Here is a 21,298-nt window from a genome sequence, read left to right on the forward strand (position 1 = left end):
TTTTTTGGTTAGGATGCTATACCCAACAGAGCTGATACCTTTGTTTAACACGGTGATCCTGGGTGCATCTCGCAACTGCTAAGAGACTGTTTCAGGAATTACTACAACTGACTAATCATCTTGACCATCTGTGTTCATGCCATCACCATATCAGACTGTTTGGTGTTTGAATATGATATATTATTGTTCATTCCTTCTGCCTGTCTCATGTTGTATTGTTGTGCTTGTTATTAATTCCTGTTTCTCGCTTTGAATATGTTAAATTCTTGATGCCTTACATTGTGGGATCCTTGTTATAATTGTTCATTATCTGTTTGAATTTTGAAAACATGTGTAGAAGAAGATTTTGCACAAGATTACCCTCGTGTATTTATTGATTGATTGTTTTTTTATTGTACTTGAAAACAATACCTATACTTTAGATATCAGCAAAGAACGATTCCCCCTTATCTTTTCCATAACACCCTAGTTCAAGATAGTCAAGGTAGGGTATAAAGGCCTTACACGGCCTAGCTAATCCCCTGACATAAATCCCACTGAAAATTTATGGGATCCTTGCATTCTTGGGGAAGTGAAGAATTTGCAAAGAGAAATGGTCCACAGTGCTGCAATAAAAACCCTAATTACTTCTTACCATCTCTTAGCTGTAATTGCCAAGCAACAGCTTTACAACAAAGCATTAATGCTGGTAATTTGTGGTGTTTGAATATTTTTTTTCCTCTCCAACAATTAAATTTTTTTTTAACATATATTTTTATTTGTATGAATGGATCCTTTTTTATCCGTATTTATAAATACAAAGTCTAGGGACATTATGTGCCTAAAAACGAGGTGGACATATGCACCAAAAGAATATTAAATAACAAAAACAAAAGTGTGAATATTTATTTCCCCTCACTGTAAGCAAGGGAGACGGATATGACAACGGACAGTGCGTTATCATTTGCAAATAATAATTTGCTAATACCTCTAATTAATAAGTTGAGATATTAATATTATTAAACACCAAATGTCAGTTCTTTGGTTGTGAGATTTTACTTATTTCATTAGATAGATCTGAAAACATCTTTTTATTTATTTTTTTATTTATTTTTTTTTTTTAAATATTATCTCCCCAGTTGCTGCCGGTTCCCACCTGCTGTCTCAGTCTTCCCACTCATACTGCAGTATCCAATCTAGAAGTGTGAAGCAAGCTCATCTCTGAGACATGCAAAGCCAGCTGCTGCATCTTCTGAGATGAATACTGACTGCCCACATCTGTATATGTGAGCTGGCTGACACCTATGATTGGTCAGCAGCTTAGCATTAACAAACTACTAATGAGTTATGGATATGGTAATTAGATTATACAAATGGAAGCTTGAAATGAAAAGATGAAATGCACCGTCTTTGTGCAACCCCAATTCTGAAAAAGTTGGGACAGTATGGGAAATGCTAATAAAAACAAAGAGGAGTGATTTGTAAATATATTTGATATTTTTCCTAATCAACTGCATCGGTTTTTTGAAGATAAACATTTATTTTGAAATTGATGCATGCAGCGCATTCCAAAAAAGTTGGGACAGGGCAGTTTAGGACTAAGCGATGTGTCAAGTTGAAATAAGAATACACATACATTCTTCAAGAGCAAGGACGGGTCGAGGCTCGCCAATCTGCCAACAGATACATCAGCGAATAAGCCAACAGTTTGAGAACAACATTCCCCAAGGTCAAATCGGTGGGATTTCGCGCATTTCACCTTCTACAGTGCACAGTATAATTAAAAGATTTTTATTTATAATTAAAAGGGTTTATTATGCAAAGCAGAAGCCGTATATCAACACTGTCCAGAAGGGCCGCCAACTTCTCTGGGCTCGGTCTAATCTGAGATGGACAGAAGTACAGAGGAATCGTGTTTGTGGTCGGACGAGTCAACGTTTCAAATAGTTTTTGGACAAAACAGCAGTCGTGTTCTCCGGGCCAAAGAGGAATAGGACTATCCAAGCTGTTATCAGTGTCAGGTCCAAAAGCCAGCGTCTGTCATGGTATTGGGGCGTGTCAGTGCCCATGGCATGGGTAACTTGCACATCTGTGAGGGCATCACTAATGCAGAAAGATATGTACACATTTTGGAGCAACACATCTGGATGCTGCCATCCAGAGCAGGACAACGCCAAACCACATTCTGCCTGGATTACAAGCGCATGGTTGCGTAAGCAGAGAGTGCGGGTGCGAGCATGGGCTGCCTGCAGTCCTGACCCGTCTCCGATTGAGAATGTGTGGTGCATTATGAAGCGCAAAATAAGGCAACAAAGGCCCTGTACAGTCGCTCAGCTGAAGAAATGAATAATGGATGAATGCGGAAAAATCCACTTGCTAAACTTAACCAGCTGGTGTCTTCAGCGCCCACACGCTTAATACTTGTTATTACTGTAAAAGAAAAGATGATGTTACACAGCGGTAAACAGTCGACTGTCCCAACTTTTTTGTCATCAGATTTGAATTGAGTGTATATTTTCAAAAATAAATTAAATTCACAAATTAAAACATCAAATAATGTGTTTTCAATGTAGTACAGGGTGAAGTGAATTTTCAAATGGTTCTTTAAGTTTAGTTTTTTTTTGCCTTTTTCATACTGTTCCAACTTTCTCGGAATTGGGGTTGTATAATAGTTAAAGATTTTTTAAATATTTATATTTATATATATATATATATATATAAATAAGCACGTTCGCCTCACACCTCCAGGGTCGGGGGTTCGATTCCCACCGTGGCCCTGTGAGTGCTGAGTTTGCATGTGGTAGAAGATGGATGGATGGATGGATGGATGGATGGATGGATGGAAATTCAAGACACAGTGAGAAAGGGGGCTGATGGTGAGGGGACGACTGTTTAACACTATAACGTGACAATCTAGTCAGGAACAGCAGGAACTAACTTGTCTCATGGACCTTCCAACCATCAAATATGTTAATCACGCTGTGATGTAAGCAGAATAGCACACTTTGCACGGTGTCACATCATCTGCATCTATTATTCCAGTATCAAAGACCGGCTGCACTTAATTAGACACCTAGCTAGTGATCCGTATCTGAAGTAAATTTGTCGTGAACTATCTTTCAAGCTATCAGATAGGTGCAACCTGTAACATTAGCTAGCTTCTAACCACCAAAATCACTAGCTAGGGAGCTAACGGAGTTTTATTGTCTTGCTATCGCACTGTCCCTATCTAGCTAGCACATTGGAAGCAAATTCTGTATCTGAAGTAAATTCGTTGTGAACTAGCTTTCAAGGTATCAGATAGGTGCAACCTGTAAGATTAGCTAGCCTAACCACCAAAATCACCAGCTAGGGAGCTAACAGAGTTTTATTGTCTTGCTATCGCACTGTCCTTATCTAGCTAGCACATTGGTAGCATACAACCAGCTACTGATGCTTAGCTCAGTAGCAAATTTCAAGTTCAATGTTAAATAAGCCAACAAATGATACATGCAAAAGGTTTATTCATGCACATAACATTAAAATGTTTTACTCATAGATTATAAAATAAAAAAAGAAAGCTGTTAAATTTTACCTGCAACTTTGTGAACAGCCTGAAACACTCCTTTTGGCATTTTTTTGTGCCATCCCGCCACTCTACCATGTAATCGGTTTCGTTGTCTGCTCCATCCAAAAACTTATTAGAGTCAAAATTCCAGATCTGTGAAGTAGGCACAATGCTCCATTTCCCAACAGCGGAGCCTCCACACCACTGTACCAGCGCAAACATCATCAGAACGAGCGATGATGAAGGTGAGCGCATGCCACCTATCTTAACTGATCCTATTGATTATGGCAGCTGACTTTTTTAATTGTCAGGAAAGTTGATCGGTCAATATGAATGGGGTGGAGTCAGAACATACAGAATATCATTCCAATTGGATCATTTGCTGCAGTTTTATTCAGTGTTCATATGTATATACGATTTTTCTTAACTGCGTGTTGTATTTTATTTTTACCTTGCGATATTGTAGATTGCCGTGTGTGGTTTTATATGTCACCTTCTTTTCCACATTAATTGATATGGTCCTTGTCCCATTAAAAAAAAATTATACTGTATTTGCTCAGGTTGGTATATCTAGATAACATTTTTGGTTTGGCCTTTGTAACCTTTTGCCCTACAGCTGTACCTTTATTAAGCTATTTTGTGTTAAATGATGGAATGTATTATTGACACCATTAAAGTTGTCTTTCATGTTGTAATAGATCTGTAATTTCAAATTTTGCTGTCAAATTTAATGCGTAAAGTATACTGTGGCACAGGAAACACTGCCACTGAAGTATAGCTCTTCCCTCTGTGTGTGTGAATGTTGAGGCCAAAAAAAAAAAAAAAAGCTTGATTTCGGTGCAGCAAATTTATGTTGCAATGTCCAGAGCTTTTTGTGCTTTTTTTTTGTGGAAAACTACTTGAACTGGCGAAGTCGCACTCGCACGAAATTGTTTTGCATGGTCTTTCACAGTGATGTTTGTTGGTAAATGAGACCTTTTAGCTGAACTCATCTTCAAAGCATGTGAATCCAAGGGGGCTTTGGTGGAACGCATGTTGTGATGAGGTCGCATGACACATCTTGGCCAAAATCTGCGGAAAGTCTGTGGTCATTTTGAAAAATTGTGAGCTCCTCTGAATATTGCGGTGTTTCCTTGATTTTGTGTTAATTGCAAAATCCTGAAGGGACTGAATTGTCTAAATACATCCAATATAAATTACCTTGGAACCAACTGGTTAAAAAGTAATTGCGAAAATGACCATGTTGTTTCCCTATGTGTACATGTATTTATGTGTATGGGGAAGCCATATAATTTTGACATATAGGGGACACACATACATCAACATAATAGCCCAATTGGTTATATATGTTTTCATCATGTATCATATATAGGGGCGCACGGTGGCTTAGTGGTTAGCACTAGGACCACTAACAGTGGTTTTAGCTTGCTTAGAAGAGCACAAAATAGCAATCCAAACATTTCCTTCGAACACCACCATGTATCCCAGTTAAGATCATGTTAACTGGCAGACTCTATTTCTTTGAAATCTTACAGCTACTTGCCTGTAACTTTTCTTGACAAGCATGAACAGTTACTCAAAGCAACAGAATGCACGAGCATCAGGTTGTGCCAAAGCATTTCTAGCGTAGATGCTTCACAAACAGATGGAGCACGCACTGTTTTGGTTCTTCTCTGTATAGCAAATCCCCAGTCCTGATGGCAAGGACATGTGATCCTACTATGCTGGGCAATGAAGGCAATCGCTTGATGCGATAAGTGGTTATAGACAGGGTTTAGGTCATGAGGAGGCACTACTTTTTCTATGGCTTACAACATTTTCATTCACAAGAGAAAAAGAAACATATTTTGTGGATAGAAGAAAAAAAAGAAAAGCAACGTTAATGTGGCAGGACTGAGGGGCAAAATTTGGATTTCTTTTGAAGAAATTCGCTGTTTTTATTAGTTCATTTTGATGCTTAAATCGTCATTTGATTGTAAGTAATTACTGGCAATGCATTCATTTTGTTGAAGGATGGGTCAAAGAACTGATACTTCTCCAGTCCTGATTGACCTTTTTGTTTGTTTGTTTGTTTGTTTTTTACATTATGAGTTTACTCATGTAAAAAATAGTTTCCTTTTAATTCTCCCTAGCACCAGGCAAGTAAATTGAGACTTTTAAGCAATGTTTTGCTGTACACATTCTACATATATTCAGTGTCATGACATAATTATCATTATCACATTAGATAGAACGTGTTCTCTAATTCTCACAATATCCTCCTTGGTGCTGTAATCTTGCTGGGTTCTTGGATGGAGAGAGAAAAGTGTCACAAAACTGACTCACTTCGCCATGAAACAAAACAAAAAAAAAACACACACACAATAGAAAGGATTGTAGATTGTAATAGGATTATTGAATATTTTGCAGATATTTTGCAGTTATACCAGCATGTACAAGAGAAAGAATTGTGCAAAAGATCATTTCTATTAATTTGTGCATCGGGTGTTGTGTATGAGTCAGCGTTTACTATATTGTTACACAAGTGTATGGCATTTTTCTGTGCTCTGAAAAGGCATATTGTGGTTTGCTTTTGTTTCCGTGCAACATGCTGTTATATAGCTATGCTGTAATACTGATAAAGTGATAAAGTTTAAGTTTACTATTCATGAAATCAAATGGTAATCTATGACTGCTTCTCCTGTCATTTTGCCCTAATCATAATCCTGTCATTTTGCCCCTAATCATAATCCTGTCATTTTGCCCTAATCCATGTTCATAACAACTTGGCCTGACAAGTTATTACTAAGACCCTTGGATATACTTACCTGTAACATAATTTGCTATATATATATATCTGTCTAGCCTCTATCTCAAAGGTAGTTGGACACATCCCTTTTAGTGCTTGATTGCTGTGTTTCTATATGAATTCTTCATCCTGAATTTTTATATTTGTTTTTGTAGGAAAATATAACCTACTTTTTGTCTTCTGTCTGGGGGCCTCACGCAGCCATGCCATTTGGCTGTTTAATTTTCGGAGAGAAGAAGGATTATAACAATCCTGGTGAGGTCACTGACAAATATGACCTGGGGCAGATGGTCAGATCGTAAGCATAACTCCACCTCTGCACTCTTATTTATGTTCTTTCACTTGTGACCATATTGCCATGCTTCCTATATGAGTTTTTGCTCTCTACAAAAACAGGGAGGAGTTTTGTGAGATTTTTCGGGCAAAAGAGAAGAACACACAGAAAATGTACACCTGCAAGAAATTCCTGAAGAAAGACGGGAGGAAAGTGCGAAAGGCTGCAAAGAATGAGATACTTATCTTGAAAATGTAAGTTGTCGGTGTTCAGTGTTTCAGAGTTTTTGGGAATCAGCAACTATAGCTGCTTTATTTCTAAGTAGCCATACTGGGAGTTAATTAGTTCTGTTATTTTGCAAGTGATTGCCCCTTTGTAGAATTTTTTCTTCTGCTTCCTGTCTCACAGTCACAAACTGTCTCGTCCTCTCTTATCCTCACAGGGTGAAGCATCATAACATCCTCCAGCTGGTTGATGTCTTTGAGACAAGAAAAGAGTACTTCCTCTTCCTGGAACTGTGAGTTGAACACATTGGAGTGTGTGTGTGTGTGTGTGTGTGTGTGTGTGTGTGTGTGTGTGTGTGCATTCTGAATGCTGATTTAACTCGGTTCTATATAAAATTGTTATGTGTAACATTATGTATGTTATAGTATGTTGTATAATGATTTGATTTCTTTTATTAACTAATGTATTATTCTGCTATTATTTTATTATATTTATTACTAATGTTATTATTTTATTTAACTATGGGTCTGTATCAACTAAGGTAGGTGAATTATGTTTAATGTATGTAATTATGTTTAGTAATGTATGTAACCATTGGATACCCACTGGAGCAGTGTATATACTACAGGGGTGTGTTCTATGAACACTGGATGGTTCTATAGCCTAGATCACACTGCAACGACAGACGCTGGCCAACACCAACACTCACCAACTGTTAAAAGTTGGCTTTTGGATTTAGAATGTTGTGAAACACAGCTGTGATGTTCACACGGCCCCAACAGACACCAACAAATGTTTTTACGGACAGTCAGACTAGTTTAAAAATGGAGGATCTTTTTACTATAATCAAAAATGTTAGTGAAACGAAAAAGGTTGTGGGTGAAGCCTTAGTTGTTGCCACGTAAGAGACGTTCACTTACTTAAAGTTATGCAGAGAACTGCAGACAGAGGACGTGCAAAGCTTTCAGACTAACAGAATACAGAATATAGCATACGGTTAGCAGATGATCCCGATTAAAACCAAAACACAAGAGCAGATGATCCTCATCAGGGTTCAAAATGAACAATTTTATTTAAATAACACATCTATGCATAATTTACTCTTTTTTCTGATTTGTCCTGAAATCTGACATTTTACCCACAATGACGATTTACCATGCGTAGCACGTAGCGCACAGGCTTTCGTTTCTTTGGAGTTTTCAGAGACGCTTGTCTCATCGGAGTTTGTTGGAAAATCATAACACACTGCTCAGACATTCCACAATTGACAAAAGGCGAGTGAACATGTTAGGTTGGTGAAAACAAACGGCAACCAACGGTAACAAATGCAACTGGGTTAACACACTGATCTGACAAAACCCGACAAAAGTGTTTGTTGCCGTTGGTTGGCGTCTGTCAATGCAGTGTGAACTAGGCTGGGTTTGCTGTTATTGCGTGTGTGAGACCTGAGACCATCAAAAAAAAAATTATCAAGTGACTGTAGGCGTACTATTTGATATAAATAGCATTTTCATATGGCCATCATTTCTCTGGACCCTTCCTCCCGAATTCAAGCCGGAACCCTGGCCGTTTTCATAGAACCATCTGGTGTTTATAGAACCACAGTTACATACAGGGTGTAACAAGCATTCTGTTTCACCCCTTCTAACAAAAAATATAATTGCTTCCAGCTGGTTAATATCAGTCACACTTCATTGATATGTTAAAATAAAAAGCTGACTTTGTTGTCATTTTTGTTGTTGTGAAGTTTTAACAAAAGGGATGGGACAGAAACAGATGCTAAAAAAGAAAGGGAGGTGCTGTTTCTGTTTCTAAAACTTGAGCCGCTTCTCACCAAATTCAATTCTGTGCCGTATGTGTTCTTGGATTACCAACCTGTAATAACTAATACTGGTGCTTGTGTTGTTATATTCATGTTGTGTTGTTTAGTTCCCTGTGGACTAGTGGCTAGCATGCTCTCACCTCCATGGCCTGGGTTCAGTTCACGTTCAGGGAACCAGACCCTGCCACTGGAGGGTTGCACAAGCCAGTACACTCAGTGCCAGTCACAAGCCTGGAAAGTGGTGCAGGTTGTCAGGAAGGACATTCAGCATAAAACAAGTGTCAGAATCAAAATATGCGGATAGGTGATCCGATGTGACGACCCTGGAAAGGAGCAGTCAAAATAGAACACAGATGTTTGTTGCGAGATGAAGCTTAACACAGAGCAAATATTCAACTGACTCCAGTCTATCCATGGCATCATGGAAATGTTGCAACCGCTCATTGTAGTACTCATGGTAATACGGTCAGGTCTTATGGGACTCCAGTGCAAGGATGAGATCCCACATATAGCTCTTGGAGAGTATGGTGAATGGACATCTTGCACCTTTGCCCTTCAGAAAGGTTGTAACAAGTTTAAGAGCCCTCAAAAAGACATAACCGATGGTGCTGGGAAGCACTGCAATGGCCCCTATATACATCTTTAACTTAAATTGGAACATTTTGCTGTCTAGCAGTCTCTCCAGGAAGTCCAGAACTCTAGGAACTGGGTGCTGGAGTGATAGAGTGCACACCATTTACACTGAGCACACACAAACCCCAATGTACCTAGGGCTCTTGCGTTCAGGAATCCTGGCCTGCTGGTTTGTAGTCACCAACCTGTACATCACTTCTCACAGATTTGGCTATTTGGCATCCTTGGCCAGATCTATGAGTGGCGATGTGCAGATTACAGACTACAACCTATTATACTGGATGAAACTGCCAAAGTTTTCAGAACACTAGTAAGAGCAGCAGTTGAAACCAAGGTCCTGTTATACACTTTGTGACCACAAGAAGGACTATGTGGCCTGATTGATGAATTCTGTGCATTGTGGGCAGAATCAGTGGTAGAGGTTGAAATGTGTACAGTAGACAGTGAGGACACTCTTGGGGCTAGTGGTTCCTGAGTCAGTAGACTGTGAGCTCTTCCAGAGAGAACCACAGGTGACTTTGTCATCAATGAAGAAGTCCACTTGTGACCTGACAAACTGTTGCTGCACATTGAAGTGATAACTCCAATTCAGTGGATAATTAATTGCCTATATGCACCAGTGTCATAAAACCTCACCAGAATACCATCACTGCGTTTGCACTCACTACATGGGCAGTGAATGTCTGAATATAGTACTTCCTCCAGTGAACCCACCAGTGATGCAATGCAAGTGATGCAAGTGATACAAGCATGTGGCCTAGACCAATCTATCATGTTAGCTAAGGCACACAGCACAGAACCTGGGCACAGTATAGCAGAGGTCCAAAACCTCCTTTAACACTCTCCTAATCTCTCCTAAGAAAAAAAAAACTTTCTGACTGGCTTTGTGTGGACGGAAGCATTCTGTACTATGGGCTGCACACCAGCATCCTGTTCAATTTGGTCTGCCACCATTTTAATGGTTTCTGTCACAGGGTGTTTGAAGCCTGCCAGTGGTGTATGTGACTTGAAAGAGTCCAATTCAAATTCATTTCTGGATGCTGCTGAAGCCAGAGTTAAACACTTTGGTTCAACCGTTGGCTCGCCATCACACTGGAAATCAGGAGGGAGAATCAGATTTTTGGCTATAAAGAGGACAATGCTAAAGGGCACGAGCTTCTGCTGCATGCAGCTTCAGTTTCAGGATCAAAGATTTCAGCTAAGACACATCTAAAGCCAGGTCGTCCACAGGTCTAGAAAGGGATTCTGATTACGCTCTTGGTTTCTTACTCTACTTATCGGTCATTTTTGGGCATGAACATTTACAACTAGCAAGTTGTATAATCTGCAGTACTTGGGTCATATTATGCTCTGAATCAGGGTATAAATATGGCAGCGTATTTATACCCATGAGTGTGACATTTTGGCATTGAGGACAGCCAAACCAGAGACTGCTTCTCTACAATGGTCAATGCCAAGACAGTAGACACATAACTTGTCTTCCAGGGAAATTAGACATTGGCTGCATGAGCGCAGCATGGCTCATTAGTTAATCAGATCTGAAATGGTATATAGTGGAAACCAGCTAAATTGGTAGGCAATCTGGACAAGTGTGCCTTATAGGAGGAAAAAAAAAACACATGAAACGCTAGCAGAATATACCCACATGCACACTAGTCCCGCTAGCAAGGTTGAGGTTGTGGGAGTTGGGGAATTACCTGCAGAGAGAGGAAAAAATATCCCAGTGGAGAGAATGAGGGTTTATTGGAGGAAAGTGAGCTTATTAGCTAAAGACCTGCTGGTCAGTTAGGCAGCCAGGCGTGAGGAAGATTGAGCGGAGTTGAAGAGGGAGGGTAGCAGTCTGACTAACATAGTAAACTCAACAACAGGCAGTGGACAGTAGATTGAACGTCCACGTTAGACATGTTTAGCCACCGGCCTGCTTATCGGGAGACTTTGGGGGCTGTGGGACTGAGCCGACAAAGTGCCGAGGAAAGCCCCACTCTGTGGAGATACAGGGGAATGGAGGGACTCCGGTGTAAATGGAGTCCGAATAACTTTGCAAGCTCAGTGGTGCAAAGTGCAGTATGGCATGGGAGGACCACTAAGCAATGCTAGTGCCAAGTATTCACAGGCTAATAGTTCACCAGACAGCAGGCGATGTGAAAATTTCAGAGTGCCGAAGGAAAATCACACCCAATGAGGGACTATGAGGTGAGACCTGTACTGTGCACCAAAAGAGTTTGTAGCAAAATTCTGGACAGCACAGGAGTTATAGACAATTAGGCTAGCAAGCTAATAAGGGATCTCATCTCAGGCTAGTAGTCTTGGAGCTTTGAATAGCTCCAAAAAGTATGAAATACACTCACCATAGCCACGATGATGAAAAGAGATGACAGGAGCCTATCAGCCTATCAATGTCACATGAACAGTTGCTGTTATGGCCGTAGGACTGTGATTACCACATACAATTTTGCACTCAAGTCTCCTTTAGTGAACAGTAGATTAGTTCAACAAAACAGACTTCATATAAAAACCATAATGAACTTTCTTTTACTTTCACACTATCCGTTGTTATCCACATGAGGACGGGTTCCCTTCTGAGTCTGGTTCCTCTCAAGGTTTCTTCCTCATATCATCTTAGGGAGTTTTTCCTCACCACCGTCACCACCGGTTCGCTCAATAGGGATAAATTCACACACTTAAAATCTCTATCCTGTGTTTATATGTTTCTGTAAAGCTGTTCATGTCCATTGTTAAAAGCGCCATACAAATAAAATTGAATTGACTTGAATCATCAGGTTTGGAGGATAGGCTACCTGTAGCCCTAACCAGAGTCACAAACATATAGTCACAGATAGCACCAAGGTACACATGAATTCCGACAGGTGCATGAGGCAAGAAGCAGAAATGGAAATGATAGCCGGATGACAATAGTATTTATATCAAATATTACATCATGTGTCTCGGCATGCATGTGCGCACAAACAAAAAGGTATCCAGTTGATACTGACTGGCGCTGTTGGTTAGGATCGGTGAAATAGAACTTATTTTTACAAGTCACAGCTTAAATGAGAAAGTTTTTTCACTTAATTGTCAATCACTATGATACTGAAATTGAAGCTTTGTTGGAACACTTGTTGGAACATGCCATAATTATGTAAAATAAAATTAAATATAATGTCTTTTCACTAGGTGATGTTTTGGTAAGCATTCTCAAAACGACTTTTTGTATACTTCTTGTGGGTCTAATATGGAAGTGATTTTAAAGGTGCAATTTCCTTTCATCTGCTCTAGGGCCACAGGCAGGGAGGTGTTTGACTGGATCTTAGACCAGGGCTACTACTCCGAACGTGACACTAGCAATGTTATCAGACAAGTGCTTGAGGCTGTGGCTTATCTTCACTCTCTCCGCATTGTGCACAGGAACCTGAAGGTAACATGTTGCTTTACTCCCATCAAGTGGCTACAAGTGGTATTACACTAAGAAAACACATACAGTTAAACAGCATGGCAAACGGATTAACGTATCATATACTACGTTCAATTCAGTTCCTTATTATTTAAAATATATATATAATTTAGAAGTATTTTAGGATTTACATAAGAGTTCAGTTTTGTGTTTTGGATCAGTTTATTATGTCTTGGAACTAGAGTAAAGATACTGTTGTATACAATACGGTTAACATTTTCTGACAGTGTCGGACTATCTTCTCCTCTTCCTTTCAGTTGGAAAACCTTGTTTACTACAATCGTCTGAAGCACTCTAAAATCGTCATAAGCGATTTTCATCTGGCCAAACTGGAGAACGGACTTATTAAAGAGCCTTGTGGCACTCCTGAATACCTTGGTAAAAAACTATATGCATACATTACATTTTTACATTATGGTAATTGCATGACCTTCTGTCTTGCTCAACGTTTTTTTATTTATTATTATTTACAATATTGTTTAAAAAAAAACTGTACCTCCCTTGTTGTGTTGCATTTTAATTGCCATCACATTATGCACAACATACAGTGCCCTCCACTAATATTGGCCCTTGGTAAATATGAGCAAGAAGGCTGTGAAAAATTGTCTTTATTGTTTAAACTTTTGATGTTTTGTTAAAAAAAATTCACAAAAATACTCTGCTCTCATGGATATCAAACAATTGCAAACACAAGACAGGTTTATCAAAAAAAAAATCTTTGTTCTATGGTCAGATGAAACCAAAATAGAGCTTTTTGGCAATAAACACCAGAGGTGGTTTTGGTGCACACAGAGAGGTAGCCATATGGAAAAGTCCCTCGTGTCCACGGTTAAATATGAAGGTGGATCTTTAATGTTTTGGGGCTGTTTTTCTGCCAGAGGACCTGGACATTTTGTTAGGATACATGGCATCATGGACTCTATCAAATATCAACAGGTATTAAATGAAAACCTGACTGCATCTGCCAGAAAGCTTCAAATGGGCCGTGGTTGGATCTTCCAGCAGGACAATGATTCAAAACATACATCAAAATCAACACAAAAATGGTTTACTGACCACAAAATCAAGGTCCTGCCATGGCCATCCCAGTCCCCTGACCTGAAACCCATAGAAAACCTGTGGGGTGAACTGAAGAGGAGAGTCCACCAGCATGGACCTCGAAATTTGAAGGATCTGGAGAGATTCTGTATGGAGGAACGGTCTCAGATCCCTCGCCATGTATTCTCTAACCTCATCAGGCATTATAGGAGAAGACTCAGAGCTGCTATCTTGTCAAAGGGAGGTAGCACAAAGTATTGACTAAAAGGGTGCCAATAATTGTTTAGGTTTATATATATATATATATATATATATATATATATATATGTATATATGTGTGTGTGTGTGTGTGTGTGTGTTTTGTTTGCATTTGTTTGGTATCCACGAAAGCAGAGTATCTTTATGATTTTTTTTAAAGAAAATTATTTTATTTATTTTTTTACAGACAATGTGATTTTCTTTTAAACAATGAAGACAAATTTTCACAGTCTTCTTTGCTCATATTTACCAAGGGTGCCAATATTAATGGAGGGCACTGTATGTGTCATCACACCTAAACAATTCTAACATGTTGTACATGTGTACAGTTTATTTTGTATTTATCTGATTATACTTATACAGACATACAGCATGTTTTGATACACAAGCAACAGCGTGTTTAGAGATGGTTTCTCATTCAAGTGTCATGTACTGTATTTGATTTGCTCAGCTCCAGAGGTAGTCGGCAGACAGCGATATGGCAGACCAGTGGACTGCTGGGCCATCGGAGTGGTCATGTACATCCTGTCAGTGAGACTCAGTTTCTCTGTGTGTTTTGTTTATTTTATTTAACTGGTCTGTGTGCATAACTTCATTCTGCCATAGTGTGTCTGTCATTGTCTGGGTGTCGTTAAGAATAGTTCAATAATCATTGTTCTTCCAGGCTAAGAAAACACATGCTTAAATATAGTCTATAGTAACAATATCAGTGAGGATTTACAGTATATGAGACCGCAAGGTTGTCCTGTTACTGCTTTAAAATCAGGTTTAGAACCAAATGTAAGTGGCCAGACCGCAACTTTGCTTATAAATGGAATATAAGCATTATATTTCTGAAGAGAAGATACCTATAATTCTACAGGACTTCCAGACTTCATGTTAATGTTACTGGCTCATTCTCATGAGTATCTGTAAGATCTCTAAGGAGATATGTTTTGAGCTCACAAGCTTTCTGAAGACATTCACAGCCGTCAGTGGAAGTTCTCAGAGCATGTTGTTTGTTGGTCACTTTTCATCATCCAAGGAGTTTGCTGTCAAGATGTGCTGTGAGTATATGTTATTACATCTCTTATTTGTTCTGTTCCATCGGTTTTTTTTTTGGTTTTTTTTTAGTCTTTTTATTGTGTATTCTTTTGTTATAATCAGTTGAAATTTATACAACAGTTAGTTCCAGTCCAGTAATTTGATTGGTCAAGTGGCGCTCCAGTAGTGCCTGTATTTCCGATAACCGCACTGGGACGATTCACTGTATATATCACTCCGCTTGTCTGTGTTTACCACATAAAATTCCAGTTACTACGGTAGTGTTAGTGACATCATCAGCGGACATGGTAAAGGATACTTTTCAGGAATATGACTTTTAGCTTAAAATATGAAAGCTCATCATATGAAGATGAAAAGGAAGTAGGGACACCAATTTGACCAGAAGCACCCTTAACGGGAATGTATAAATCAATGACTACGTTTACATGGACAGCAGTAATCTAATTATTGACCTTATTCTGAGTAAGACAATAATGTGATTAAGGTGTTTACATGAGTCGCTTTTAGAATACTCCTTTCATGTACGCGTTTTACATGTTATAGAACATAATTAGATTAACAGCCCGCGTCATTATGTCACCACGCCACGCTGTCCGACGTTCCTCCAGAATTTCACGTATCAACATACAGTTCGTCTTCGTTATGGTACCGTATACCGTTTTGGGTGTTTTTATTTAATTTTTTTTACGAACGCTTTAAGTGCAGTTAATTACTTTTCATGCTATATGTGCTAATAGATGACTGCGTCTCAAACCGCGTACTTACCGTCTATATAGTAGCCGAGATACATGTATTTTTCCCCACTACAGGCCTATAGTAGGCAAGTATGCGGTTTGGGGCGCGGCCGAACTCTCTTGTTCGCTGTAAAACATAAAACTGCCGTGTGTGATCGTGTCCTGTCACAAAATGCGGTGAAAACTCCCACACGACGTTCATAATGTGATTAAGGTGTTTACATGTCTGTAGTACACGTCCATAATGCGACTAAAACAGGAATACTCCACCTGTCTTAATTCGATTAGAGCTTAATTCGATTGTGACCTTAATTAGATTAAGGTAAGTAAAAATTGCTGTTTACATGGTAGTTTCTTAATCAAAGTATGGTCTTAATCAGATTAAGAGTGGATTATTGTTGTCCATGTAAACGCAGCTAATGTGAGCCAGCTAGGTAAGCTAACCGACGTGATATAAAAGTGAGTGTGGCTTCTTCGGGATCTAGTTCCGCTAGTGGAGCAAAAATAAACAGAACATTTGTCCATATTCTGTCTGAAACTCTGAAAAGTATTAATTTCTTGTTTATAGAACTGTTGTATAAAAGCAATATCATACTTGCAATCATGAGGTTGTACTGAGTATTGGCACGACTGTGATTAGCTACGGGGCTCAGTCTGCAGGGTTTTCAGTATAACTGCACTCGTGCTTGTGCGATATTACTTAAGTATAATTTTCCAGTCTATTTTATCCGTCTGTCCAGAACTGCTTTTTTATTATGAGACACTCATAAAATATGCCAAAGTCAAAGTACTGAGAATGTCTTTGTTTACCAGACTGTCAGGAAACCCTCCTTTTTATGATGAGGCAGATGATGATGATGATGACAGTCATGATAAAAACATGTTCCGGAAAATTCTGTCGGGAGACTATGAGTTTGACTCACCCTACTGGGATGATATCTCAGATTCTGGTAAGGGGACATGCCATAGTTTTTGGAGGAAATATTTGAAATATGTTGGCAAAACTTTTGCGGTTTTCCATAAAGTCAACGTCCAAAACTATTCTATAGTTTTTGCCATGTCCTCTTAGTCCTGTTACAATAAAAACATGTATCTGCATTCTAGCTAAAAGTCTTGTTGCATCTTTAATGGAAGTGGATCAAGACCAAAGACTGACTGCACAGGAGGCAATCAGCCATGAGTGGTGAGAACCCTCTTTAAATATCTGATGCTGTTTGAATTTTGCCCCATTACTGCAATTTGGAAATGTTATATGCCTCTGAGGAAATGTATTTCTCTTTCTATACATTCATTATTTAGGATATCTGGGAATGCAGCTTCTGACAAGAATATTAAAGACGGTGTGTGCGCTCAGATTGAAAAGAACTTTGCTAAAGCAAAATGGAAGGTAAAACAATCAGTTTAGTTCATGCTGCCAGTAAATGCTTGTATTTTATTTCCACTCGTTTCAAAGGCCACATTTCGCTTACAATTCAGGATGTCTCGACTTCTTTCATGCAGAAAGCAGTCCGTGTGACCACCTTAATGAAGAGGCTCCGAGCTCCAGATCAGAGTGATTCTGGGGCCTCGAGTCCAGCTTTAGGAGCAGCGGCAGGATCAGTGACTCCGAGCAGCACACCGGTTGCCTTGGCTGCAACCCCTGAACCTCCCTGCAGCACCCTTGAGCTTCAGGAAATAAGAGCAGGAGAGGCTCCAGCACGATGTAATGGAGAGCTTCGTGTGGAGACCAGAGAAGAGCAGAATGGCTAACATGGATGTACACAAAGGCAAGCACACTCATTTTAGAAAAGAAGACATACTGAAAATCACTGGTCAAGTGAAACTAACTTGTTGAGAGCCATTTACTCATACTCATTTCGTTTGCATAGCCTTCCCTGTTTGTACGTTTTGGAATTGTCCAAATCTACTTATAAACAGTTTAGAGTAACATAAAATGACAAAGACATTATAATAAAAATGGAGCATTAGTTCACGTTCACATGTCTTAAGGACAGTCAAAAAAAAATTTAGATTCACAGTTTGTAAATATAATAGAATATTCTAAGCAAAATTGCATTTTGCTTCCTGTTTATGTAATAAATTATTCATTTATGAGGCTACTTTGCCCCTGCAACCATCTAAATGATGGTTGTGGGGCAAAGTAGCCTAATAAATGAATAAATGAAAAAACTAATAAATGAAACATGGAAAGGAAAATTATGCCTTTTAGATGCCTAACTGCATAATATTTACCTATCACAATGTTAGTATGTTGCTGCAAAATGGAATTTCCCATGAAATTAATGTAAGATTTGTGCGTCTGACCTGAAAGTCCCCATGAAATCAAAATGGAAGTTTTGTGGCTTTTAGTATGAATATGTTAGCCTTAAGGTTGTCTGTAAGCTAGTGTGCGTCAAAACAATGACAACATTCGCATTTATAAGATATATGCATTCAAAATTGACAGTCTCTCTCTACCACCAATACGGATCAACAGTTTTCATGACATCATTCTGCACTTCAGTTTCTAATCCGATTTTCTGTCCAATCAAATGCTCTCTAGAATCTGAAGTGTCCCGTTCCCAACAGTTGTATAGTTTCCTGGCTTTGAGTTAAACTATATATTATTGGCTATTTACAGCCACTCGATATGTCCCACCCTCACTTCCTGTTCAGTGGAAATTACATCAACACATCGAATAATGCTGCACGATTCAAGGCACTTCACAGGGACTTTAAGTTCTATTTTTTCCTTTGAAAGTTAACCCTTACTGCGGTATACCTTTCCTGCCATTTGAGAATAAATCACCTTTTAATGTGTAGTGACTCAAAACACAATCATATAGCATTCTTACTAATGTTTCAAATGCAAAACTGCTATAGAAATAATAACAGAGGTTACAGTGACTTGTGGTAATGACTCTAATTTACTGATTTGATGTCTTTTATGCGTAAATTATGAAAAATCCTTGATACTACGCTGTTAAGTGTCAGTATTCGGTGTTATTTCTTGCTGTACAAATACCTTTTACTCTGTTCATCACGTGTTGATGCCTTTCTCTGTCTTCGTGGCATTTACATTTATTGGGTCTCATTTGTCAGATTGGCTTTTAATCAATTTTTTCTTAAATCATTCACAAGAGCACTTAGACAAGAAATGTGTTATTCATGAAAATCCAGTTAGTTCGTAAAAAACGTTCATATCCTACGAGTGCTCCCGAGTTTGTGTGAATTGGTGCCTATAAAGAGACTTAGTAATGTAAACCCAGATTGTTCAGTTTCAAGTAATACAATTAGCATGAGTTTTATATATGGATTACACTCGCTTTTCATTTCAATTGCACTGAAACTCAGTGATTTCATATTAAAGACAAGAAAGGAAGAATCCAAAACATATCCAAAAATTAAGACAAATAAACTTAGCTATTGAATTTGGACAAATGAAATGGCACCCTATAAAAGGAGGCGGAGTTATTGTATGTCTATGGTAGGCGACACACTGCGGTGGCTGAGCTGCATTACTGTAAGATCTAGCACAAGTCACACTTAGGAGGTGCTCTTTTGTCATTTGGTCAGCATTTTGTCATTTTCAGCTCTCTGAGCTTTGCCTTTTATGGAGTTTTACGGAAGTCACTAAATGTAAATCAGCTGTTCTGGTAATTTGGTGGTTGGCATTTATCAACATACCCACATGAGTATGAAGAAAATCAGTGTTACCTAAACTTTTCTAAATCTGTCAAGAATTGTTTAAACACATTTACTAAAAGTTTGATAAATGACACCCATTTCATGTGCCATAAACTTACTGTATGTCTACTCTAAGCTTTCAAGTTGGCTAGTTGTCTCTCAGAAGAGATGATTGCTTAATAAAAAAAAATGCGCATGTGTCCTTATTGATCTTGATGTTTTGTAATGAATCTATTCTGTACACATAAACCTTTGTCTTCACATGTAATTTATATTTTCCTAATGAGGTTAACATGCCAAATTCAATCAAGCCTTTACTATTTATTGCTAAAATTTAAGACATTTTGCCAAATAGATAAATATACCATTGGACTTTTTAGCAGACTATTTGCTGACTAAGGAATGATTTTAATAGTAGTTCAGTAGTTTACATCATCTTTGATGTAATTGGTGTTTTCAAAACCATTTACATGTTGATCGAATAGTCTATACATTGACTTAAGATCTGGTTTGATTGAATTTGACCATAAATTGTATGTTTGTTGTGTAGATGTGGTAGATATATGTACTGCATTTCACAGAGAAATGCATAATATACCGAATACAGTAGTCATTGTGTAGTTAGTAAAATACAAGTCCATCAGTGGGATGTTAATGGATTCTGTTTAATGTGCAGTACAAACTGAGCAATATCTCTATTGCTGTGATACTGTGAAACTGCCATACTGGTGATGTGGAGGGGCACTTGCCATATTTCCTACAGCTTGTTGAGCAATTTACATCATTGTTTCATGCATAGTGTTCTTTTTTTGTTATTTTTTTGGACATTATTGTACTTCACAATGAGTTTATTTTCATTTATTAAAAGTTTCATTCGTTTTTAACAGCTGCATAACACTTGATCACATTGTTGTGGCCATGTAACTAGTATTTAACTAGTCACTGATTTCATTTGGTAGGTTTTTTTTTTAAGTTATTTAATTATTATTTATAAATTAGTTTAACATATTTTAGTCTATGCTGAGTTGATGCTCTGTTAATGTATCAATGCAGTAATTAACACACTTTCACACAGCAGACTCACCCTTATAAGTATCATGTTTGTGTTTGAATTGCATCTCTAATAAAGACATTGCTTAGGTTAAGCATTCAGTTCTGTTCATTATTTAAACTGAGAGAGAGAGAGCGAGAGAGAAAGAGAGAGAGAGGACTTGAGACCAAATGCAGCAGTAGGAAGATAGGAAGAGTTCCTTCAAGTTTGTACATAGTTTTTGGTGAAAACAGACTGCAAGAGATCTAATCAGTGGCAGAACAATTTTGGATTGCTCCATAATGTGTGCACATTATGTTAGCTATAAATCATTCAGCCTTTCATATTTACATTCATTCATTTGACTGATGCTTTAATCCAAAGACAATTACAATTGAGATGGTACAACTGAGCAAATGAGGGGTAAGATTCTTACTCAAGGATCCAAGAGTGGCAGTCAACAGTCCAATCCACCACTGAGCAAACATCTGAGCCTTTCCAAATCGGTTAAATGTTGTTTGTTTTAGGCCCGTTACATCACAGTACTAGTCCAATATTCCTACTTTGATGTGATTACATGGATCTGTCAGTCTAGATTAAATGTGTGGTTTATTCCCCCTTATTCCAGAGTTAGGCCTTTAGGCAAAAATATGAAAATATCAAGGAGGGAAAAACTTGTAATACAAACCTCATTTTTAGTTTGGCTGTGTAGCTTCATGGGGGTAACCATTTCGAAATGTGCTGGAGGCAAGATTGATGATGGTGCAGAAAAACAATCATCTACACTGTGTCTTCATTGGGAGTCAGTT

General features: G+C 38.4%; 1 protein-coding gene across 2 annotated transcripts in view; it reads left to right on the forward strand.

The window, feature by feature from the left end:
• Positions 1 to 20,611, forward strand: part of camkva (CaM kinase-like vesicle-associated a) — a 39,811-nt gene extending 19,200 nt beyond the window's left edge. Inside the window, exons 2-12 of one of the 2 annotated variants that reach the window (XM_053636227.1) lie at positions 1,119 to 1,290; positions 6,470 to 6,612; positions 6,711 to 6,842; positions 7,031 to 7,105; positions 12,545 to 12,683; positions 12,977 to 13,097; positions 14,467 to 14,542; positions 16,607 to 16,743; positions 16,898 to 16,976; positions 17,093 to 17,180; positions 17,294 to 20,611. In XM_053636227.1, the coding sequence (XP_053492202.1) occupies positions 6,518 to 6,612; positions 6,711 to 6,842; positions 7,031 to 7,105; positions 12,545 to 12,683; positions 12,977 to 13,097; positions 14,467 to 14,542; positions 16,607 to 16,743; positions 16,898 to 16,976; positions 17,093 to 17,180; positions 17,294 to 17,542 (1,191 nt within the window). In that variant the 5' untranslated portion in view covers positions 1,119 to 1,290; positions 6,470 to 6,517 and the 3' untranslated portion in view covers positions 17,543 to 20,611. The remainder of the gene's footprint in view (positions 1 to 1,118; positions 1,291 to 6,469; positions 6,613 to 6,710; positions 6,843 to 7,030; positions 7,106 to 12,544; positions 12,684 to 12,976; positions 13,098 to 14,466; positions 14,543 to 16,606; positions 16,744 to 16,897; positions 16,977 to 17,092; positions 17,181 to 17,293) is intronic. The other variant, XM_053636226.1, reaches the window with a different exon arrangement.
• The last annotated feature ends 687 nt before the right edge of the window (positions 20,612 to 21,298 follow it).

This window comes from Ictalurus furcatus, chromosome 11 (assembly GCF_023375685.1).
Source record: "Ictalurus furcatus strain D&B chromosome 11, Billie_1.0, whole genome shotgun sequence".
In the NCBI taxonomy this organism is placed as follows: domain Eukaryota; kingdom Metazoa; phylum Chordata; class Actinopteri; order Siluriformes; family Ictaluridae; genus Ictalurus; species Ictalurus furcatus.